A 20,254-nucleotide genomic window follows, 5' to 3' on the forward strand; every position below is an offset into this window, starting at 1 on the left:
ACCTAGCAGCAGTGTCTGCTAGTCAGCGGATTATCCCACCTGTTAAGCAAGCTACACCACCTGTAGTTTGGACACTTAATTTTTTCAAAGGAAATGCTTCGGGCCCCCGGGACACTCAGTGAAGAGCATCGGGGAGGCACCCCAAGGCACAGGGGCTGGGACTGGTGGTAGGACCCCTTGCGGTGGACCGCCAAGCTCGATCCTTATAAAAGCTTTTTAACTGCAGCAGCTTTAGTGGACGCTACTGGAGCTGGAATTCCCGCGGCTGCTGGCATCAGACTTGCCCTCCAATAGATCCTTGTAAAAGGATTTAAAGTGTACTCATTCAAATTACAGAGACAATTTAAATTAAAAAGCTTAGACCTGCCTCCACCACAGGGGAGCTCGCTCGACCCACCAGCGGACAGGCACCAGTATTGGGAGAGGGGGGCTGGCCGTCAGGGTCCACCACAGCTCTGGCACACACTCGGCGACACGGAGGTCGCAAGGGCAGGAAAGGACTGGCCGTGTCAGCTTCGCACTTTTTGGTTTTAGAAAGGCATGACATGCCTATATCTTCGTCTCCCCCTCCTTTTACTCCTCCACCTCTTTTCTTTTCGCATGACTATATGTACTTGTCACTTTTCCATGTGTTAGTTGTATCTTCTGAGCAGTTTGTCAGCTTTTGGACACCTTTTGAAGGTGTTTTCTATGTTTCTATGTGTTTTTGTTTACCTGCCATTGGTTTTAACGGTGTTCAAAGGTGTTCGACGAACAGTTCGACGAACCGAACTCGAACACTACGGGGGTGGCTCAACTCTACTCACAACTACTTCCTCTTTGATGGCAAGTACTTCCACCAGCTCAGGGGCACAGCAATGGGGAGCCCCTGTATCCCCACGTATGCCAATCTGCTCCTGGGCTGGTGGGAGGAAACAATCATATTTGGAGGTGAGGACAGGTGGTGGCATCCGTATGTCGGCCTCTGGGCCAGATACATCGGTGACATCTTGGTGTTTTGGTCTGGCCCAGAGACTGAGTTTAAAAGATTTATGGAAACTATCAATATAAACAATATCGGACTGAGATTTACATCTGAATGTCAAAGCAACAGTATTGCCTTCCTCGATGTGAGAATAAATAAGGAGAGGGATGGTTCCATCACTACATGTACTTATCACAAACCTACTGCTACAAATAGTTTTCTTGACTGGGATAGCCATCATTCTGAGGCTCTCAAACGGGGTATTCCGAAGGGTCAGTTTCTTTGTATGAGAAGGAACTGTACCAAAACTGGAGTCTTCAGGGAGCAGGCCAATGATTTATATTACAGGTTCCGTGAGAGAGGATACCCATGCAAGGTCCTGAAAAAATCTTCCTCAGAGGCACTAAGTAGGGAGAGATGGTCCCGATTGGTCAGCACTAATGATTGAAAAACTAGGGAAGGAGGTGCTGAGGATAATAGGCACTTTTGACAATCAGTCTGAAAGACTCTCATGTATACTAAGGAAACATTGGGGAATTCTCCTGGCAGACCCAAATATAAAGGGTCTTATCCCTCATTCCCCGAGTATTACATATAGGAGGGGCAGATCAATAGGTGACCGTCTGGTCCATAGCCTATATCAATGACCTCCAAGACCAGGGACCTGGCTGAAGAGAAAATCCTGTGGCTAGTATACAGTGGTGGCCAAAAGTATTGGCACCCCTGCAATTCTGTCAGATAATACTCAGTTTCTTTCTGAAAATGATTGCAATCACAAATTCTTTGGTATTATCTTCATTTAATTTGTCTTCAATGAAAAAACACAAAAATAATTGTCCTAAAGCCAAATTGGATATAATTCCACACCAAACCTAAAAAAGGGGGTGGACAAAAGTATTGGCACCTAACAGGTGTTGGCAATAACTAAATCACACTTGCAGCCAGTTAACATGGATTAAAGTTGACTCAACCTCTGTCCTGTGTCCTTGTGTGTACCACATTGAGCATGGAGAAAAGAAAGAAGACCAAAGAACTGTCTGAGGACTTGAGAAACCAAATTGTGAGGAAGCATGAGCAATCTCAAGGCTACAAGTCCATCTCCAAAGACCTGAATGTTCCTGTGTCTTCCGTGCGCAGTGTCATCAAGAAGTTTAAAGCCCATGGCACTGTGGCTAACCTCCCTAGATGTGGACGGAAAAGAAAAATTGACGAGAGATTTCAATGCAAGATTGTGCGGATGGTCGATAAAGAACCTCGACTGACATCCAAACAAGTTCAAGCTGCCCTGCAGTCCGAGGGTACAACAGTGTCAACCCGTACTATCCGTCGGCGTCTGAATGAAAAGGGACTGTATGGTAGGATACCCAGGAAGACCCCACTTCTTACCCTGAGACATAAAAAAGCCAGGCTGGAGTTTGCCAAAACTTACCCGAGAAAGCCTAAAACATTTTGGAAGAATGTTCTCTGAGACAAAAGTAGAGCTTTTTGGGAAAAAGCATCAACATAGAGTGTACAGGAAAAAAAAAGAGGCATTCAAAGAAAAGAACACGGTCCCTACAGTCAAACATGGTGGAGGTTTCCTGATGTTTTGGGGTTGCTTTGCTGCCTCAGGCACTGGACTGCTTGACCGTGTGCATGGCATTATGAAGTCTGAAGACTACCAACAAATTTTTCAGCATAATGTAGGGCCCAGTGTGAGAAAGCTGGGTCTCCCTCAGAGGTCATGGGTCTTCCAGCAGGACAATGACCCAAAACACACTTCCAAAAGCACTATAAAATGGTTTGAGAGAACGCACTGGAGACTTCTAAGGTGGCCAGCAATGAGTCCAGACCTGAATCCCATAGAACACCTGTGGAGAGATCTCAAAATGGCAGTTTGGAGAAGGCACCCTTCAAATATCAGGGACCTGGAGCAGTTTGCCAAAGTAGAATGGTCTACAATTCCAGCAGAGCATTGTAAGAAACTCATTGATGGTTACCGGAAGCGGTTGTTCGCAGTTATTTTGGCTAAAGGTTGTGCAACCAAGTATTAGGCTGAGGGTGCCAATACTTTTGTCTGGCCCATTTTTGGAGTTTTGTGTGAAATGATCAATGATTTGATTTTTGCTTCATTCTCTCTTGTGTTTTTTCCTTGCAAGCAAATTAAATGAAGATAATAATACTAAAGAATTTGTGATTGCAATCATTTTCAGGAAAAACTGAGTATTATCTGACAGAATTGCAGGGGTGCCAATACTTTTGGCCACCACTGTAGGTGTGGAAATTGCAGTAAATGTGACTGGATGGTAGTCTGTAAAACATTCTCAAATTCATCTACGAACAAATCCTTCTCAATCAGGGAATTTGGTAATTGTAGATCTAAAGGGGTGGTCTACAAGGCGACATGTACTTGTCCCAAGGATTATGTAGGGAAGACCTTAAGGGAGATGCGGACATGAGTGGGTGAGCACTTGGGAGACATTAGATACAAATGTGACACACCGATTGCACGTCATATGAATGAAATCCATGGGGAACGACTGAAAGAAATATCATTTAATATGATCGAATTGATTAGACCCAAGATAAGAGGTGGAAATTTGGATAAAACCATTCTGAGAAAAGAAGCTGAGTGGATATATAGATTACAGTCAGTATCTCCGAAAGGATTAAATGTACAGCTCTCATATGTATGTTTTTTGTGAAGTATCCCCTCGCCGTGTCTCCCACTGGACATACTCCCCATACTCCATGACCCTGCTCTTTAAGTCTGGTGGTCTCCTTGACCTCCGCCTCATTATGGGCTTATTTCTATAAATTGTCTTTCTCTATGTCCTCAACTTTGAGGAATTTCTATTATGGAATTGATATGTATCTTACATCTAATTTTGGTAATGTGTATCCACCTCTATATCTTTATTGGATGGATAACTAATTAGCTGGCCCTAATGATTTGTCTTTACATTCTCTCTCCACACATGGACAAATGTCTCCTACAGACAGAATCATCTTGACTGATATGGCGTGTTGATATCTGTATTCTATTGCTCTATGTCAGCCCTTGGCAATGTGATTAGTAGCCATAAGTAGGCAGTCAATTTTTTTGACATGATAAACTGTACCATCATGCCTTCAGTAACTGATTGCTATGCACTTGCTATTTCGGCAATCACCGCAACTATATTATAGACCACCGCAGCGCTATGCTATCAGCGCCTGTGGTTAGGATGGACAACATGTGCTGGGGGCTGTGCGCCTGCGCGTGGGGTCTGACCGGATGTATTGCGCTCCACGCTGGAACGCAACTGCTACTTCCGGTCTGGATGTGTCGTACTAGCACATGCGCACTCTATTTAACAACTCAGCCTCCAGTGCTTGCGGGATCAACATGTGCAATAGAGTCCGGAGGTACATAAGACCATATGGTTGGGATATTTGTCTGTAATGAGTGGGCGGATGTCAATGATGAATATCTCATCTGTGTATATATTTAAATAGAACCATATGGTGAAGGACCATAGCCTGCCACAATCCATTATGCACTGCTGAATCAAGCATCACTGCTCTTTCTCTGGACACTTTACTACCTGGCCTCCTGATGAACCGATAGGACGGGGAAATGCGTTGAGGCAGTTCCCAGATTTATGAGATAAGTTCTAACAATATTATGCATGGATAAATGTACCTGTGTGTTATCTCAGTGCTGTAACTATAGTGTATTAGAATAGGCAGTCACCTTTTTCTGTATATAGCTCACCATCTTAGGGCGGAACAGGGAATGGTAGGGACAGCCGCCGAGGAACAGGGGCGCCAATATCGTTGTCATAGAGTGCCAACCCATATGCTAGGCAGGAACTGATCAGGCTTTTACCAGGTCGAGTTAAGTGTATTATATACTATCGGTGCCTGATTGGGCTTATTCAAATCCTGTAGGGATGTTGGTTTTTTCTTCATCATTGTCTTTTTTCAGTCACAATATTGTGACTGAGATAGATCCTTTCTATCACAAAAGGATTTTTTTTTGGTGTTTTTAATATTGATTAATAAAATTGAGTTTTAGAGGATTTATGTTCACATTCAAAATGACTGGGCACTACAATATATGGGCACTACAATGTACTGGACACTTTAATGGCAGTTTGCAATTTTCATCCAGCAACATCCACTGCTCCTTGTTTCTGGAAAACACCCAAGGAGTCAAAATCATCACTACATGTGTAGATAAATTCCCAAAGAGGTATGATTTCCAAAACGGGTTCTCTTGAGGGGGGATTCTGCTGTTATAGTACTTAGATGCTCTTTATATGGAGTCCGCAAACTATCCTAGGAAAATCTGTGCTCCAGAAGGCAAATAGCTCTCCGTCCCTCCCGAGTCTTGCTGTTTGCCTAAGCAGTACTGTACAGCCACATATTAGGTATTTCTACATTCAGCAGAAATAGTGGGACAAATTTTGGTGCCATTTTTACCCATTTCACTGTGTGAAAATGTGAAATCTGGGGCCAAAACAAAATTTTGGTGATAAAAATTGAATTATTTTTTCTTCACTGCCCAATGGTATAAAATTCTGTGACACACCTGTGGTGTCAATATGATCACTGCACCCATAGATGAATAAACTGGAGGGTGTAGTTTGTAAAATTAGATCACTTATGGGGGTATTTCTGATATTCTGGCACCTTAGGGGTTCTTCCATTGTGACATGACACCCTCAAAGCATTCCAGCAAAATCTGAACCCCAATATGGTGAGAGTGCACAACTAATTTTGGGGTCCATTTTCTCTCACTATCCTTGGGAAAATGAAAAAATATGGGGCTAAAACAACATTTTTGCGGGAAAAATATATATTTTTCATTTTCACAGATCAACATTGTACAATTCTATGAAGTACCAGAGGGTTCAAGGTACTCACCACTTGTCTAGATAAATTCCTTGAGGGGTATAGTTTCCAAAATGGGGTCACTAGTGGGGGGTTTCCACTGTTTAGGCACATCAGGGGCTCTCCAAATATGACATGACATCCTCAGACCATTCCATTCAAGTCTGCTTTCCAAAACATCATTCCTTACTTTCTGAGCCCTGCCGTGTGCCCAAACAGTAGTTTTCCCCCACATATCAGGTATCTGCGTACTCAGGAGAAATTGCACAACAAATTTTGGGTTCCATTTTCTCCTGTTACCCTTGTGAAAGTCAAAATAAATGTGGGCCTAAAAAAGTATTTTTGTGGGAAAAATGTGATTTTTTTATTTTCAAGGCTCTACATTGTAAACTTTTGTGAAGCACCTGGGGGTTCAAGGTGCTCATCACACATCTAGATACATTTATTGAGGGGTCTAGTTTCCAAAATGAGGTCACTTGTGGGGGATTTTTAAAGTTTAGGCACATCAAGCGCTCTCCAAACGCGACATGGTGTCTGCTAATGATTCCAGCAAATTTTTGGGTTCAAAAAGTCAAATGGCGCTCCTTCCCTTCGAGCCCTGCCATGTGCACAAACAGTAGTTTTCCTTCACATTTTGGGTATCGGCGTAGTCAGGAGAAATCTCACAACAAACTTTACTGTGCATTTTCTCCTCTTACCTTTGTGAAAGTAAACAACTTGGAGCTATAGTAAAATTTTGCTGAAAAAAAAGTAAAATGTTCATTTTTTTCTTCCACATTCCAACAGTTCCTGTGAAGCACCTGAAGGGTTAGCAAACTTCTTGAATGTGGTTTTGAGGACTTTAAGGGGTTCAGTTCTTAGAATGGTGCCACTTTTGGGTATTTTTTGTCATATAGGCCCTCCAAAGTCACTTCAAATGTGATGTGGTCCTTAAAAATGTTTTTTTAAATTTTGTTAGAAAAATGAGAAATTGCTGATAAATTTTTAACCCTTATGACTTCCTAACCCCCAAAAAATTATGTTTCAAAACTGATGCAGATGTAAAGTAGACATGTGGTAAATGTTATTTATTAACTATTTTGTGTAACATAACTCTCTGGTTTAAGGGCAGAAAAATTAAAAGTTTTAAAATTGCAAAATTTTCTACATTTTCACCAAATTTCCAATATTTTCACAAATACACGCAAGTCATATCAAACAAATTTTACCACTACCATGAAGTACAATATGTCTCTAGAAAACAACTTAATAAAACTATTACTTCATGAAGTGACACTGGTCAGAATTGTAAAATTTGACCTGGTCATGAAGGTATAAACAGGCCACAGTGTGAATTTGCACCTACACATTGCACCTATATCAACAGGTGTGCTGGCCCATTTCTTCTACTTTACATATACACATATTAATAATAAAACATTTTCATGGGAGTACTTTTTTAAGGACTGTAGTATGAGACAGATATGATCAGTGCTCATTTATTTTATGTCATGTTGCAGCCTCTGATGAAAGAGTCAAGTGTCCACCCCCACCACAACCTATGAATATACAAGTCATAAAGCACAAAAATGACTATTTCAGTGGAGACAAAGAAACTATAAAATGCAAGCCTGGTTTTCAGCTTTATGGCACACAATTTGTAACTTGTAAAAATGGACAATGGACATCACCACCTCAATGTGTTAGTAAGTTCTGAACTTATTTATTCTAATATATTGTATACCATAAAAAGCCTTCTTGGTTGCACCTATTCTGGCATTAAAGACTGTGAGATCCAGCAACAATTTACTTAATTATCTATGAAATAGGCCAATCTATTGCTTCTAGGCACTATAGAGTTCAAGTCCTCTTCCTCTCTGAAGAAGCAATTTGCATATTAAATTTCCCAGAGGAGCAGGGGCGTATCCGGGGGAGGGGCAGGGGGACGCAGTCTGGCCGCCTAATGCGGTGGTCCAATGTGTCTCCCCTGGCGGCAGCATTCTGCCTGCCCCGGACCGGGATTTGGCCGTTCTCTGAGCGGGCATCAAGCTTACAGCCCGCTCAGAAAAGCTGCAGTGTGCCGGCTCCCAGCATTGTACTTGCGTCTTGCTGACACAAGTACAAATGAAGCTCTGACCGTCGATTACAGCAACGTCAGCAGCATGATGTGATCATGCTGCTGACGACACTCACCGGCGCCCACAGGAGGGATAGAGCAACAGTGGTAAGTGCTCGTGTGGTTATGGAGCTGAAGATTCAGATGGGGGGGGCATAGTTATTAATTGTATGGGGGGCATAGTTATTAATTGTGTAGCGGGGGTATTCATTGTGCAGGGGGTATTTATTTTGCACGGGGGTATTTATTGTGCAGGTGGAGTAATTGTGCAGGGGGTAATTATTGTGCAGGGGGGCATAATTATTAATTGTGCAGGTTGGTATTTATTGTGCAGCGGTATTAATTGTGCAGTGGGCATATTTATTAATTGTGCAGGGGGCTACTGTGCGGGGGGGCTATTTATTAATTGTGCAGGGGGCTATTAATTGTGCAGAGGGGCTATTAATTGTGCAGGGATCTATTAATTGTGCAGGGGGCATATTTATTAATTGTGCAGGGGGGCTATTAATTGTGCTGGGGGCATATTTATTTATTATGCAGGGGCCATATTTATTCAGTGTGAGGGCAAATTTAATCTATGGGGAGCGAGTGGGGGGTGGGTGCAGACACATTAATGGTAGCGAGGGGGAAAATGTGTGTGGACACAGTATGTGGAGTGTGGGTGATGGGATGTGTGCGGACACAGTATGGGGAGTCCGGGGGGATGTGTGAGGAGGAAATATTAGGAGGTAGGGGAAAACGTGTAAGGAGACTATTGAGGGGAATAGTGTGAAGAGACAGTATGGAGGAAGAAAAGTGTGAGAGGGCACAGAATAGAGTCTGAGTAGTGGGTGGGCGATAGCATGGGGGGACAGTGTAAGGTCACAGCCAGGAGGGAACAGTATGCTAAGTAGGGGGGGGTGTGGTGAGGGGTGAGTATGATGAGGGGGCACAGTACAGAGACTGAGCCCTATAGGGGGAACACAGTGTGAGGACAGTGTGAAGAGGGGCCAAGTATGGTAAGGAGAGGGACAGTGTGGGGATCATATTTTGTGCAGGGAATATAGTGAGGGGTAATTGTATATTCAGGGGCTCAGTGTATGGCAGATATTTTTATTCAGGAGCATTATAATGACACTGTATCTTTAAGGGCATTGTGTTGGGATGTGCTGCAGAAGACCGGAGAAGATGGAAGTCTGCAGAGACGAGGTATTGATGAGAAAACTCATCATGGCGCCTGGACAAGATGAAGAAGAAAAGAAAGAGAATGACTCCAGAGACAACATAATCTATAAGGTACCTGGATGGTAATGTTTTTTATGATGCTGACTTTTTTTTATGTTTATTTATGTTAGGAGCATAAAAGATGTTGTCCACATTTATGATGAGTCTGCAGTAATTCTATGTGACTACAGACTTCTGAATTCTCACAGTGCGCACTGCACACTGTCAGGATTCTCTCATGTCGGCGATTTCTATACATGCGGTCACGTGCTGACTAGACATGCGTGGCCTCACTCAATGACAATCACATACTTGTGGTGACATGACCGTCCACTGTTGCCACCGGCAAGGGAGAATCCTAAAAGTCTGCAGTGCATGCGCTGTGAGAATTCAGAAGCCTGCAGTCATATACAGTGACTGCAGACTTTCATCTCAAACCTGGACAAGCCCATTAATTTTTTTTAAATAAAGCCCTGTAGCCAATCCTAACAGCGTGTAATATACTCACTGTCAGGATTGAACTCTGCTTGGTGGTTCCATCACATGGCCACTTCATTCATATGAGATTTTTATACTTACGGTCAAGTGACAACAAGCTTTTCCTCCTGCTTCTCTCAGAGAGAATTAGGAAGAGCAGCTCGTCGGCATGTGACTAAGGCCACGGCCCCACTATCAGTATTTGGTCAGTATTCGGTCAGTATTTTTTCTCAGGAGTGGGAGACAAAACCGGGTGAGGAACAATCAGAGAAAAGGTATAATAGAAATAAGTCACCAATTCTGCATTTATCACCCACTCCTTGTCTTGGCTCCCACACCTGAGAAAAAATACTGACTAAATACTGATAGTGGGGCCGTAGCCCTAGTGTGCAAATCGCATATGTGCTGGGGAAGAAGCGGGGGAAAGGCGGGCGACAAACTGAATTCTTGTCTCGGTTGCTAGAAGACCTAGATACACCTCTGCAGAGGAGCATTGCACGGCAAATAAGCCTCCTTACCTTTGCATGCCAGAGCCAGTATGTCACTCTCCACAAGGAGAAACATTACCCCTTAGATCTCAGTCCAGAGCCTCACACCCAGCCAAATCAGTTCTCATACTTTGCACTGATGAGGGCCAACAGCCCGAAACACTGTGTCTGCAAATTTACATTCTGATTTGACTTTTATCCTAAGTCATATTGCAAGACTCGTTAAAGGGTCAAATTGTGACTTGTAGGATTGCTGCTTCCAATAGGTGGAGCTATAGAGTACAAGTCCTCTTCCTCTCTGAAGATGCAATTTTCATATTAAATTTCCCAGAGGAACATTGCACGGCAAATAAGCCTCCTTACCTTGGCATGTCAGAGCCAGTATGTCAGTCTCCACAAGGAGAAACGTTACCCCTTAGCTAAAAAAAATGAAAGATATGCTATTTGATGGTTACACTAGAAGAGAACAAGTAACTGGGATTTGATGACAAGAAAGAGAATTACAGAAAACTGAATAGCAGAAATGGTGTTTGTTTGCGAGAGGATGAATTTCCAACATAATTACCATTATAATTTCACACCAATGTAATCTTCATTAGAGATGAGCGTTGTTCTACTCGAACTGTTCGCCAATCTCAAATTCGAGCTGTTTTGGGCGGTGTTCGAGCCGTTCGGCGAACACGAACAATTTGAGAAAAATTCGGCTGTTCGAGGTTATGTTCGATAACTGTTCGTGCACCAAAATCATAACTGGATTTTTTCTCAGTAATGATGAAAATTAATGTTAATACGCAGTTTGAGTGTACAGCGGGGTGGGGGGAGGGGCAGGGGATGGATCTCTGCAGGAACAATGAAGATCTCCATTTTTTTTTCTCTTTCCCGCAATTACAGTGGGGAGGTGCAATCTGTCAGCCTATCAGCAGCGCACACACGGAGCGAAGTGCTTTTTTTCACACAAGCAAGGGAATGTGTCATTGGCAGTGTATGTCACATGTCCTTGCCCTATAAGACCAAGCCATTTTCCCCGTCGCCACCATTTTCTCACTGCTGCAGCTGCGTGTTAGACGGCACCGCTGTTGCTGTGTGCGCTATACCTTGTTAATTTCAAGCCAATTTTCGCACAAATCTACAGATAGCTTGGGAGTAGGGAATAGTTGTGATTGCAGTCCTTTTAAGGACTAGGTTACAGCATTTCCTACGACTTTTATCAGGCAGGTCTGTGCTCTTAAATAGATAGATTGTGGGAGTAAAGACTAATTGTAATTGGAGTCCTTTTCAGGACTAGGTTACATCAGTTCCTATCAGTTTTTGCCAGGCAGGTCTGTGCCAGTGCTGTGCAAGTTTTTTTCACAGCATTTGGCTGAATCTAGCAAAGCTAATCCTTTTTGGCCTATTGCAGAGTGTGTTAGTCAGTGGAGTAGCCTATCTGTGTTGCAAGATATACCACCTGTGTATAGAATACCAATTTTTTTACTGCACCTAGTGAAGTAAAATCTTTTGGGCATAGCATCATTCTATTAGTCCATCTATACTGACCTCCATCAGGTTGCAAATTGAATATAACTTTTTTCTGCATCTAGCTCTGAAAAAATATTGGGCTTCTAGCTGTGTGTGGGACTTGTTCTATTAATCCATCTATACAGACCTCCATCAGGTTGCAAACTGAATATATTTTTTTCTGCATCTACCTCTGAAAAAATATTGGGCTTCTAGCTGTGTGTGGGACTTGTTCTATTAATCCATCTATACAGACCTCCATCAGGTTGCAAACTGAATATATTTTTTTCTGCATCTAGCTCTGAAAAAATATTGGGCTTCTAGCTGTGTGTGGGACTTGTTCTATTAATCCATCTATACAGACCTCCATCAGGTTGCAAACTGAATATATTTTTTTCTGCATCTACCTCTGAAAAAATATTGGGCTTCTAGCTGTGTGTGGGACTTGTTGTATTAGTCCATCTATACTGACCTCCATCAGGTTGCAAACTGAATATATTTTTTTCTGCATCTACCTCTGAAAAAATATTGGGCTTCTAGCTGTGTGTGGGACTTGTTCTATTAATCCATCTATACAGACCTCCATCAGGTTGCAAATTGAATATAATTTTTTTCTGCATCTAACCCAGCCAATAGTTTTGGCCTAATACCACAGTTTGGCCACTCAGCTCTGCTCGGTTCCCATCCATTGTTTTTTTGTGCAAACAACTCCAGAGTTGTGAATTAGTTAACCACCAAAATGAGTGGAAAAAGGCCTGCTGCTGGTGGAAAGGGGAATAGGCATGTTGGGAAGGGGAAAAAAGGTTGTGTCCGTGGGGTAGGTGTTAAAGCAACAGTAACATCTGCAGAAGAAAGACCATCTTCCAGCCAAACTAAAATGTCTACTTCTTTTAGCGGACAATGTGATAAGATCCCTTTCTTACGGCCACGCCAATCGCTACAAATTCCAGATGAGGCACAAAAACAGCAGGTGCTTCAACGGATATCAAGTGCTCCTTTAAGTGGGCTCTCCTCCACATCAACTTCAACATCACAAATACGCCAGTCCTCAAAGGTGTCACCCCAATCGCACTTGCTTCCTCACAGCTCCCAAATCTCCAGCTGCCCGTCTGAGTATGAGGTAGAACAGATGGTTGAGTCTGCAGAGCTGTTTACTCATACTATAGCCTGGGAATCAGAGGTCGACTCCAGCGCTTCTGTGAATCCAGACGAGGAAATGATCTGCACTGATGCCCAGAATCTTTATGAGTCGGATCCAGGACCAGACGCAGAAGGTTCTGACCATAATGTAGACCCTCATTCCCAAACTGTAACTCCTGTTGGTGGAGACAATGAGGAAGACGATGATAAGACTCAAATACCTGATTGGAGCGACAACTTTAGTTTTTTGTCAGGGCAGGAACAGGTTGGCTCTGAGGACGACGGGTGTGATAACGCACAGGGTGATGATGATGAGGTTGGAGATCCCACTTACTGTCAACCCACAGTCAGCCAAGAGATGAGGTCAGCAGAGGAGGTGGAGGAAGATGCTAGTGACGACGAGGTCAGGTTGCGCCTTCCTGGACAGAGACGTAGTACTGGAAGCACGTCAACAACTGCATCCTCAAACACAACTCTGCCTCTCTCCACAAGTCGTGGTGGCTCTTCAGGTCGCATGGGTGCTAAGCCTTGCATAGCCTGGGCATTTTTTCAGATCAATAAAGATGACCCAACTCGTGTTTAGAGATGAGCGTTGTTCTACTCGAACTGTTCGCCAATCTCAAATTCGAGCTGTTTTGGGCGGTGTTCGAGCCGTTCGGCGAACACGAACAATTTGATAAAAATTCGGCTGTTCGAGGTTATGTTCGATAACTGTTCGTGCACCAAAATCATAACTGGATTTTTTCTCAGTAATGATGAAAATTAATGTTAATACGCAGTTTGAGTGTACAGCGGGGTGGGGGGAGGGGCAGGGGATGGATCTCTGCAGGAACAATGAAGATCTCCATTTTTTTTTCTCTTTCCCGCATTTGCAGTGGGGAGGTGCAATCTGTCAGCCTATCAGCAGCGCACACACGGAGCGAAGTGCTTTTTTTCACACAAGCAAGGGCATGTGTCATTGGCAGTGTATGTCACATGTCCTTGCCCTATAAGACCAAGCCATTTTCCCCGTCGCCACCATTTTCTCACTGCTGCAGCTGCGTGTTAGACGGCACCGCTGTTGCTGTGTGCGCTATACCTTGTTAATTTCAAGCCAATTTTCGCACAAATATACAGATAGCTTGGGAGTAGGGAATAGTTGTGATTGCAGTCCTTTTAAGGACTAGGTTACAGCATTTCCTACGACTTTTATCAGGCAGGTCTGTGCTCTTAAATAGATAGATTGTGGGAGTAAAGACTAATTGTAATTGGAGTCCTTTTCAGGACTAGGTTACATCAGTTCCTATCAGTTTTTGCCAGGCAGGTCTGTGCCAGTGCTGTGCAAGTTTTTTTCACAGCATTTGGCTGAATCTAGCAAAGCTAATCCTTTTTGGCCTATTGCAGAGTGTGTTAGTCAGTGGAGTAGCCTATCTGTGTTGCAAGATATACCACCTGTGTATAGAATACCAATTTTTTTACTGCACCTAGTGAAGTAAAATCTTTTGGGCATAGCATCATTCTATTAGTCCATCTATACTGACCTCCATCAGGTTGCAAACTGAATATAATTTTTTTCTACATCTAGCTCTGAAAAAATATTTGGGCTTCTAGCAGTGTGTGGGACTTGGTCTATTAGTCCATCTATACTGACCTCCATCAGGTTGCAAATTAAAAATAATTTTTTTCTTCATTTAGCTCTGAAAAAATATTTGGGCTTCTAGCAGTGTGTGGGACTTGTTCTATTAGTCCTTCTATACTGACCTCCAGCAGGTTGCAAATTGAATATAATTTTTTTCTGCATCTAGCTCTGAAAAAATATTTGGGCTTCTAGCGGTGTGTGGGACTTGGTCTATTAGTCCATCTATACTGACCTCCATCAGGTTGCAAATTAAAAATATTTTTTTTCTGCATCTAGCTCTGAAAAAATATTTGGGCTTCTAGCAGTGTGTGGGACTTGGTCTATTAGTCCATCTATACTGACCTCCATCAGGTTGCAAATTAAAAATAATTTTTTTCTTCATTTATCTCTGAAAAAATATTTGGGCTTCTAGCAGCGTGTGGGACTTGTTCTATTAGTCCATCTATACTGACCTCCATCAGGTTGCAAATTAAAAATAATTTTTTTCTGCATCTAGCTCTGAAAAAATATTTGGGCTTCTAGCAGTGTGTGGGACTTGGTCTATTAGTCCATCTATACTGACCTCCATCAGGTTGCAAATTAAAAATATTTTTTTTCTGCATCTAGCTCTGAAAAAATATTTGGGCTTCTAGCAGTGTGTGGGACTTGGTCTATTAGTCCATCTATACTGACCTCCATCAGGTTGCAAATTGAATAAAAAAAATTTCTGCATCTAGCTCTGAAAAAATATTTGGGCTTCTAGCGGTGTGTGGGACTTGGTCTATTAGTCCATCTATACTGACCTCCATCAGGTTGCAAATTAAAAATAATTTTTTTCTGCATCTAGCTCTGAAAAAATATTTGGGCTTCTAGCAGTGTGTGGGACTTGGTCTATTAGTCCATCTATACTGACCTCCATCAGGTTGCAAATTAAAAATAATTTTTTTCTTCATTTAGCTCTGAAAAAATATTTGGGCTTCTAGCAGTGTGTGGGACTTGTTCTATTAGTCCTTCTATACTGACCTCCAGCAGGTTGCAAATTGAATATAATTTTTTTCTGCATCTAGCTCTGAAAAAATATTTGGGCTTCTAGCGGTGTGTGGGACTTGGTCTATTAGTCCATCTATACTGACCTCCATCAGGTTGCAAATTAAAAATATTTTTTTTCTGCATCTAGCTCTGAAAAAATATTTGGGCTTCTAGCAGTGTGTGGGACTTGGTCTATTAGTCCATCTATACTGACCTCCATCAGGTTGCAAATTAAAAATAATTTTTTTCTTCATTTATCTCTGAAAAAATATTTGGGCTTCTAGCAGCGTGTGGGACTTGTTCTATTAGTCCATCTATACTGACCTCCATCAGGTTGCAAATTAAAAATAATTTTTTTCTGCATCTAGCTCTGAAAAAATATTTGGGCTTCTAGCAGTGTGTGGGACTTGGTCTATTAGTCCATCTATACTGACCTCCATCAGGTTGCAAATTAAAAATATTTTTTTTCTGCATCTAGCTCTGAAAAAATATTTGGGCTTCTAGCAGTGTGTGGGACTTGGTCTATTAGTCCATCTATACTGACCTCCATCAGGTTGCAAATTGAATAAAAAAAATTTCTGCATCTAGCTCTGAAAAAATATTTGGGCTTCTAGCGGTGTGTGGGACTTGGTCTATTAGTCCATCTATACTGACCTCCATCAGGTTGCAAATTAAAAATAATTTTTTTCTGCATCTAGCTCTGAAAAAATATTTGGGCTTCTAGCAGTGTGTGGGACTTGGTCTATTAGTCCATCTATACTGACCTCCATCAGGTTGCAAATTGAATAAAAAAATTTTCTGCATCTAGCTCTGAAAAAATATTTGGGCTTCTAGCGCTGTGTGGGACTTGGTCTATTAGTCCATCTATACTGACCTCCATCAGGTTGCAAATTAAAAATAATTTTTTTCTGCATCTAACCCAGCCAATAGTTTTGGCCTAATACCACAGTTTGGCCACTCAGCTCTGCTCGGTTACCATCCATTGTTTTTTTGTGCAAACAACTCCAGAGTTGTGAATTAGTTAACCACCAAAATGAGTGGAAAAAGGCCTGCTGCTGGTGGAAAGGGGAATAGGCGTGTTGGGAAGGGTAAAAAAGGTTGTGTCCGTGGGGTAGGTGCAGAAGAAAGACCATCTTCCAGCCAAACTAAAATGTCTACTACTTTTAGCGGACAATGTAATAAGATCCCTTTCTTACGGCCACGCCAATCGCTACAAATTCCAGATGAGGCACAAAAACAGCAGGTGCTTCAACGGATATCAAGTGCTCCTTTAAGTGGGCTCTCCTCCACATCAACTTCAACATCACAAATACTCCAGTCCTCAAAGGTGTCACCCAAATCGCACTTGCTTCCTCACAGCTCCCAAATCTCCAGCTGCCCGTCTGAGTATGAGGTAGAACAGATGGTTGAGTCTGCAGAGCTGTTTACTCATACTATAGCCTGGGAATCAGAGGTCGACTCCAGCGCTTCTGTGAATCCAGAGGAGGAAATGATCTGCACTGATGCCCAGAATCTTTATGAGTCGGATCCAGGACCAGATGCAGAAGGTTCTGACCATAATGTAGACCCTCATTCCCAAACTGTAACTCCTGTTGGTGGAGACAATGAGGAAGACGATGATAAGACTCAAATACCTGATTGGAGCGACAACTTTAGTTTTTTGTCAGGGCAGGAACAGGTTGGCTCTGAGGACGCCGGGTGTGATAACGCACAGGGTGATGATGATGAGGTCAGAGATCCCACTTACTGTCAACCCACAGTCAGCCAAGAGATGAGGTCAGCAGAGGAGGTGGAGGAAGATGCTAGTGACGACGAGGTCAGGTTGTGCCTTCCTGGACAGAGACGTAGTACTGGAAGCACGTCAACAGCTGCATCCTCAAACACAACTCTGCCTCTCACCACAAGTCGTGGTGGCTCTTCAGGTCGCATGGGTGCTAAGCCTTGCATAGCCTGGGCATTTTTTCAGATCGATAAAGATGACCCAACTCGTGTTATCTGTAACATTTGTCAGCAACAGCTAAGTAGAGGCCAAAAAATACATAGTTTGAGTACTTCATGCATGAACCGGCACATGGACATGAAGCATAAGTTGCAGTGGGAAGCTCAGTGTGCTACAATGCGGTCTAGCCGGCCGGGCCAACCACCGTCTGCCATATCTTGTGCATCCGCGGCCTCTTCATCCTCTGTGACTGGGGGGACAGCAGTCACACCTGTTTTGGGGCGCAGACCTGCCACCTCTTTACCCGCAACAGCCAGCGTGATTGGCAGGTCATCATTTTCTTTGGAGGTGGTAACACCAGCTGGTCTTGAGCGCTGTCCGACATCGATAGCACCACCTTTGGATCAAGGCAACCTAACATGTCCGCCTGCATCTTCCTCACAGACCGGCAGTTTGCCGGGGACACCCTTATCAACCCCGTCTAAGCACAATAGCCAGCCCTCGGTCCCTCAGATGTGGACAAGTAAAAGACCATTTCCTCCTAGCCATGAGAAAGCTAAGAGGTTGAATTTCACCATCTGCAAGCTCTTGGCTACAGAAATGCTGCCTTTCCGCCTGGTGGACACAGAGGATTTTCGAGACCTTATGTCCGTCGCAGTGCCCCAGTACCAGATGCCCAGTCGGCACTACTTCTCAAAGAAAGGTGTGCCTGCGCTCCACCAGCATGTCGCACACAACATCACCGCTTCTTTGAGAAACTCTGTGTGTGACAGGGTGCATTTCACCACAGACACTTGGACGAGTAGGCATGGACAGGGGAGTTACATGTCGCTGACTGGGCACTGGGTAACTATGGTGACAGCAGGACAAGGGGCTGCTGTCCAAGTCTTGCCGTCCCCACGAGTTGTGCGTCAATCCTCTTTATGTCATTTTACCTCCACTGCTTTTGCCTCCTCAACCTCCTCTCGGTCTTCCACCTGCACCCAAAGCCTGTCTGGTCATGCCACAAGCTTTCTAACTGCGCAGAAGGGATCCTGCACACCTCCTTACTATGCTGGCAGTAGGGCTCAACGTCATCAGGCGGTTTTTACATTGAAATGTCTGGGAAATGTGAGTCACACAGCTGAGGAGTTGTGGTCAGCTCTGGAGAACCAATTTCATGAATGGTTGTCTCCACTGGACCTGAAACCAGGGAAGGCCGTGTGCGACAATGCTGCAAACCTGGGTGCGGCCCTTCGCCGGGGCAATGTCACACACGTGCCTTGTATGGCTCACGTGTTGAACCTGGTTGTCCAGCAATTTTTAGCCCACTATCCCAGACTAGATGGCCTTCTGCAGAGGGCACTGTCGCTGTGTGCTCACTTCCGCCGTTCGCATCCCGCAGCTCAGCGACTTACATCTCTACAGAAGTCGTTGGGCCTGCCACTTCACCGGCTAAAATGCGATGTGCCTACCCGGTGGAATTCAACTCTGCACATGTTGCAGCGACTGTGGCAGCACCGACAAGCCCTGGTGCAATACGTTCTGACGTATAGCCTGGGCCAACGAGATTCAGAGGTGGGGCAAATCACGCTGGAGGAGTGGTCTCAGATCAGGGACCTATGCACCCTTCTGCACAGTTTTGAAATGGCGACGAAGATGTTTAGTGCTGACGATGCCATTATCAGCATGACTATTCCGGTGATTTACATGCTGGAGCACATGTTAAACAGAATTCGGAGTCAGGTGGTGGCACAAGAGGAGGTGGAGGAAGTAGAGGAGGAGGAGTTGTATGCGGAAGGGCTAACATCTGCAAGGTCCAGACGGTCGGCAGCACCAGGGCGGCAGGCATGTGAGGGTGGGGGAGATGATTTTACCAGGGCGCATGGTAGCAGCCAAACTAGTGAGGAAGGTGCAGGAGCCCAGGAAGAAGTGGAGGACGAACTGATGGAAGACTCATCAGATGAGGGAGACCTTGATCACATTTCTGTTGTGCGAGGTTGGGGGGAGAGGACAGAGGAAGGAAGCATGATTGTTACCTCGCCACCAACACAACAGGGACTTGGTGCTCCTGGATGCGCAACACACATGAGTGCCTTCTTGCTGCACTACCTGCAACATGACCCTCGAATTGTGAGAATTGGAAATAATCCTGACTACTGGGTTGCCACACTGTTAGATCCCCGGTACAAAAGTAAATTTGCAGAAATTATTCCTGCCATAGAAAGGGATGCACGCATGCAGGAGTATCAGCAGAGACTGTTGCAGAATCTTACATGTGCTTTTCCACAAAATACCAGTGGTGCACGTAGTGAATCTCACAGTTCCAACTTGCCAAACGTGGGACTGTCAAGTGTTCAGCACTCAAACCGTAACAGAACCACAGTATCTGCTGGTAACATCAATTTTGCGGAATCATTTCACCACTTTTTTATCCCATCCTTTGCAAGGCCACAGGAGACAAGAAGTCTGACACATAGTCAACGCCTAGAGACGATGGTACAGGAGTATCTCCAAGTAAACCTTGAAGCCACGACTGTGTCACTGGACCCTTGCTCTTTTTGGGCTTCCAATCTGGATAAATGGCCGGAGCTAGCCACTTACGCCTTGGAGATCTTGTCATGCCCCGCAGCCAGCGTTCTGTCTGAACGTGTGTTCAGCGCTGCTGGTGGTGTGCTGACAGATAAGCGCACGCGGCTCTCCACTGATAATGTAGACAGACTCACGTTCATAAAGATGAACAAATCATGGATCCGAAACGACTTTTCTACCCCTGTGTCATCCTGGGGAGAGTAAAAGCTTGATGATTGGTTAAAATCACCCTACCAACCGTTTTAAGCTTTCAAATTACTAATCATGTTTATCTGTATCTTGACTGGAAAATAATTTGGGCTTTGTAGCAGTGTGCAGCACTGATCCTATTAGGCCATCTATAATAAGCTTCACCAGATTTAAAATTAAAAATAATTTTTAGCTGCATCTAGCCCGG

General features: G+C 43.9%; 1 protein-coding gene across 4 annotated transcripts in view; it reads left to right on the forward strand.

Moving 5' to 3' along the window:
- LOC141156359 (coagulation factor XIII B chain-like) overlaps positions 1-20,254 on the forward strand; it is a 234,619-nt gene that overhangs the window by 107,605 nt on the left and 106,760 nt on the right. For 3 of the 4 annotated variants that reach the window (XM_073642552.1, XM_073642549.1, XM_073642550.1), the window contains exon 5: positions 7,321-7,506. The exons of the other annotated variant lie outside the window; for it this stretch is intronic. In XM_073642552.1, coding sequence (XP_073498653.1) covers positions 7,321-7,506 — 186 coding nt within the window. The remainder of the gene's footprint in view (positions 1-7,320; positions 7,507-20,254) is intronic. 4 annotated transcript variants of the gene reach the window in all.

The sequence above is a fragment of the Phyllobates terribilis genome, unplaced genomic scaffold (assembly GCF_046119375.1).
Source record: "Phyllobates terribilis strain yellow unplaced genomic scaffold, ASM4611937v1 Scaffold_8__6_contigs__length_399053987, whole genome shotgun sequence".
Classification (NCBI taxonomy): domain Eukaryota; kingdom Metazoa; phylum Chordata; class Amphibia; order Anura; family Dendrobatidae; genus Phyllobates; species Phyllobates terribilis.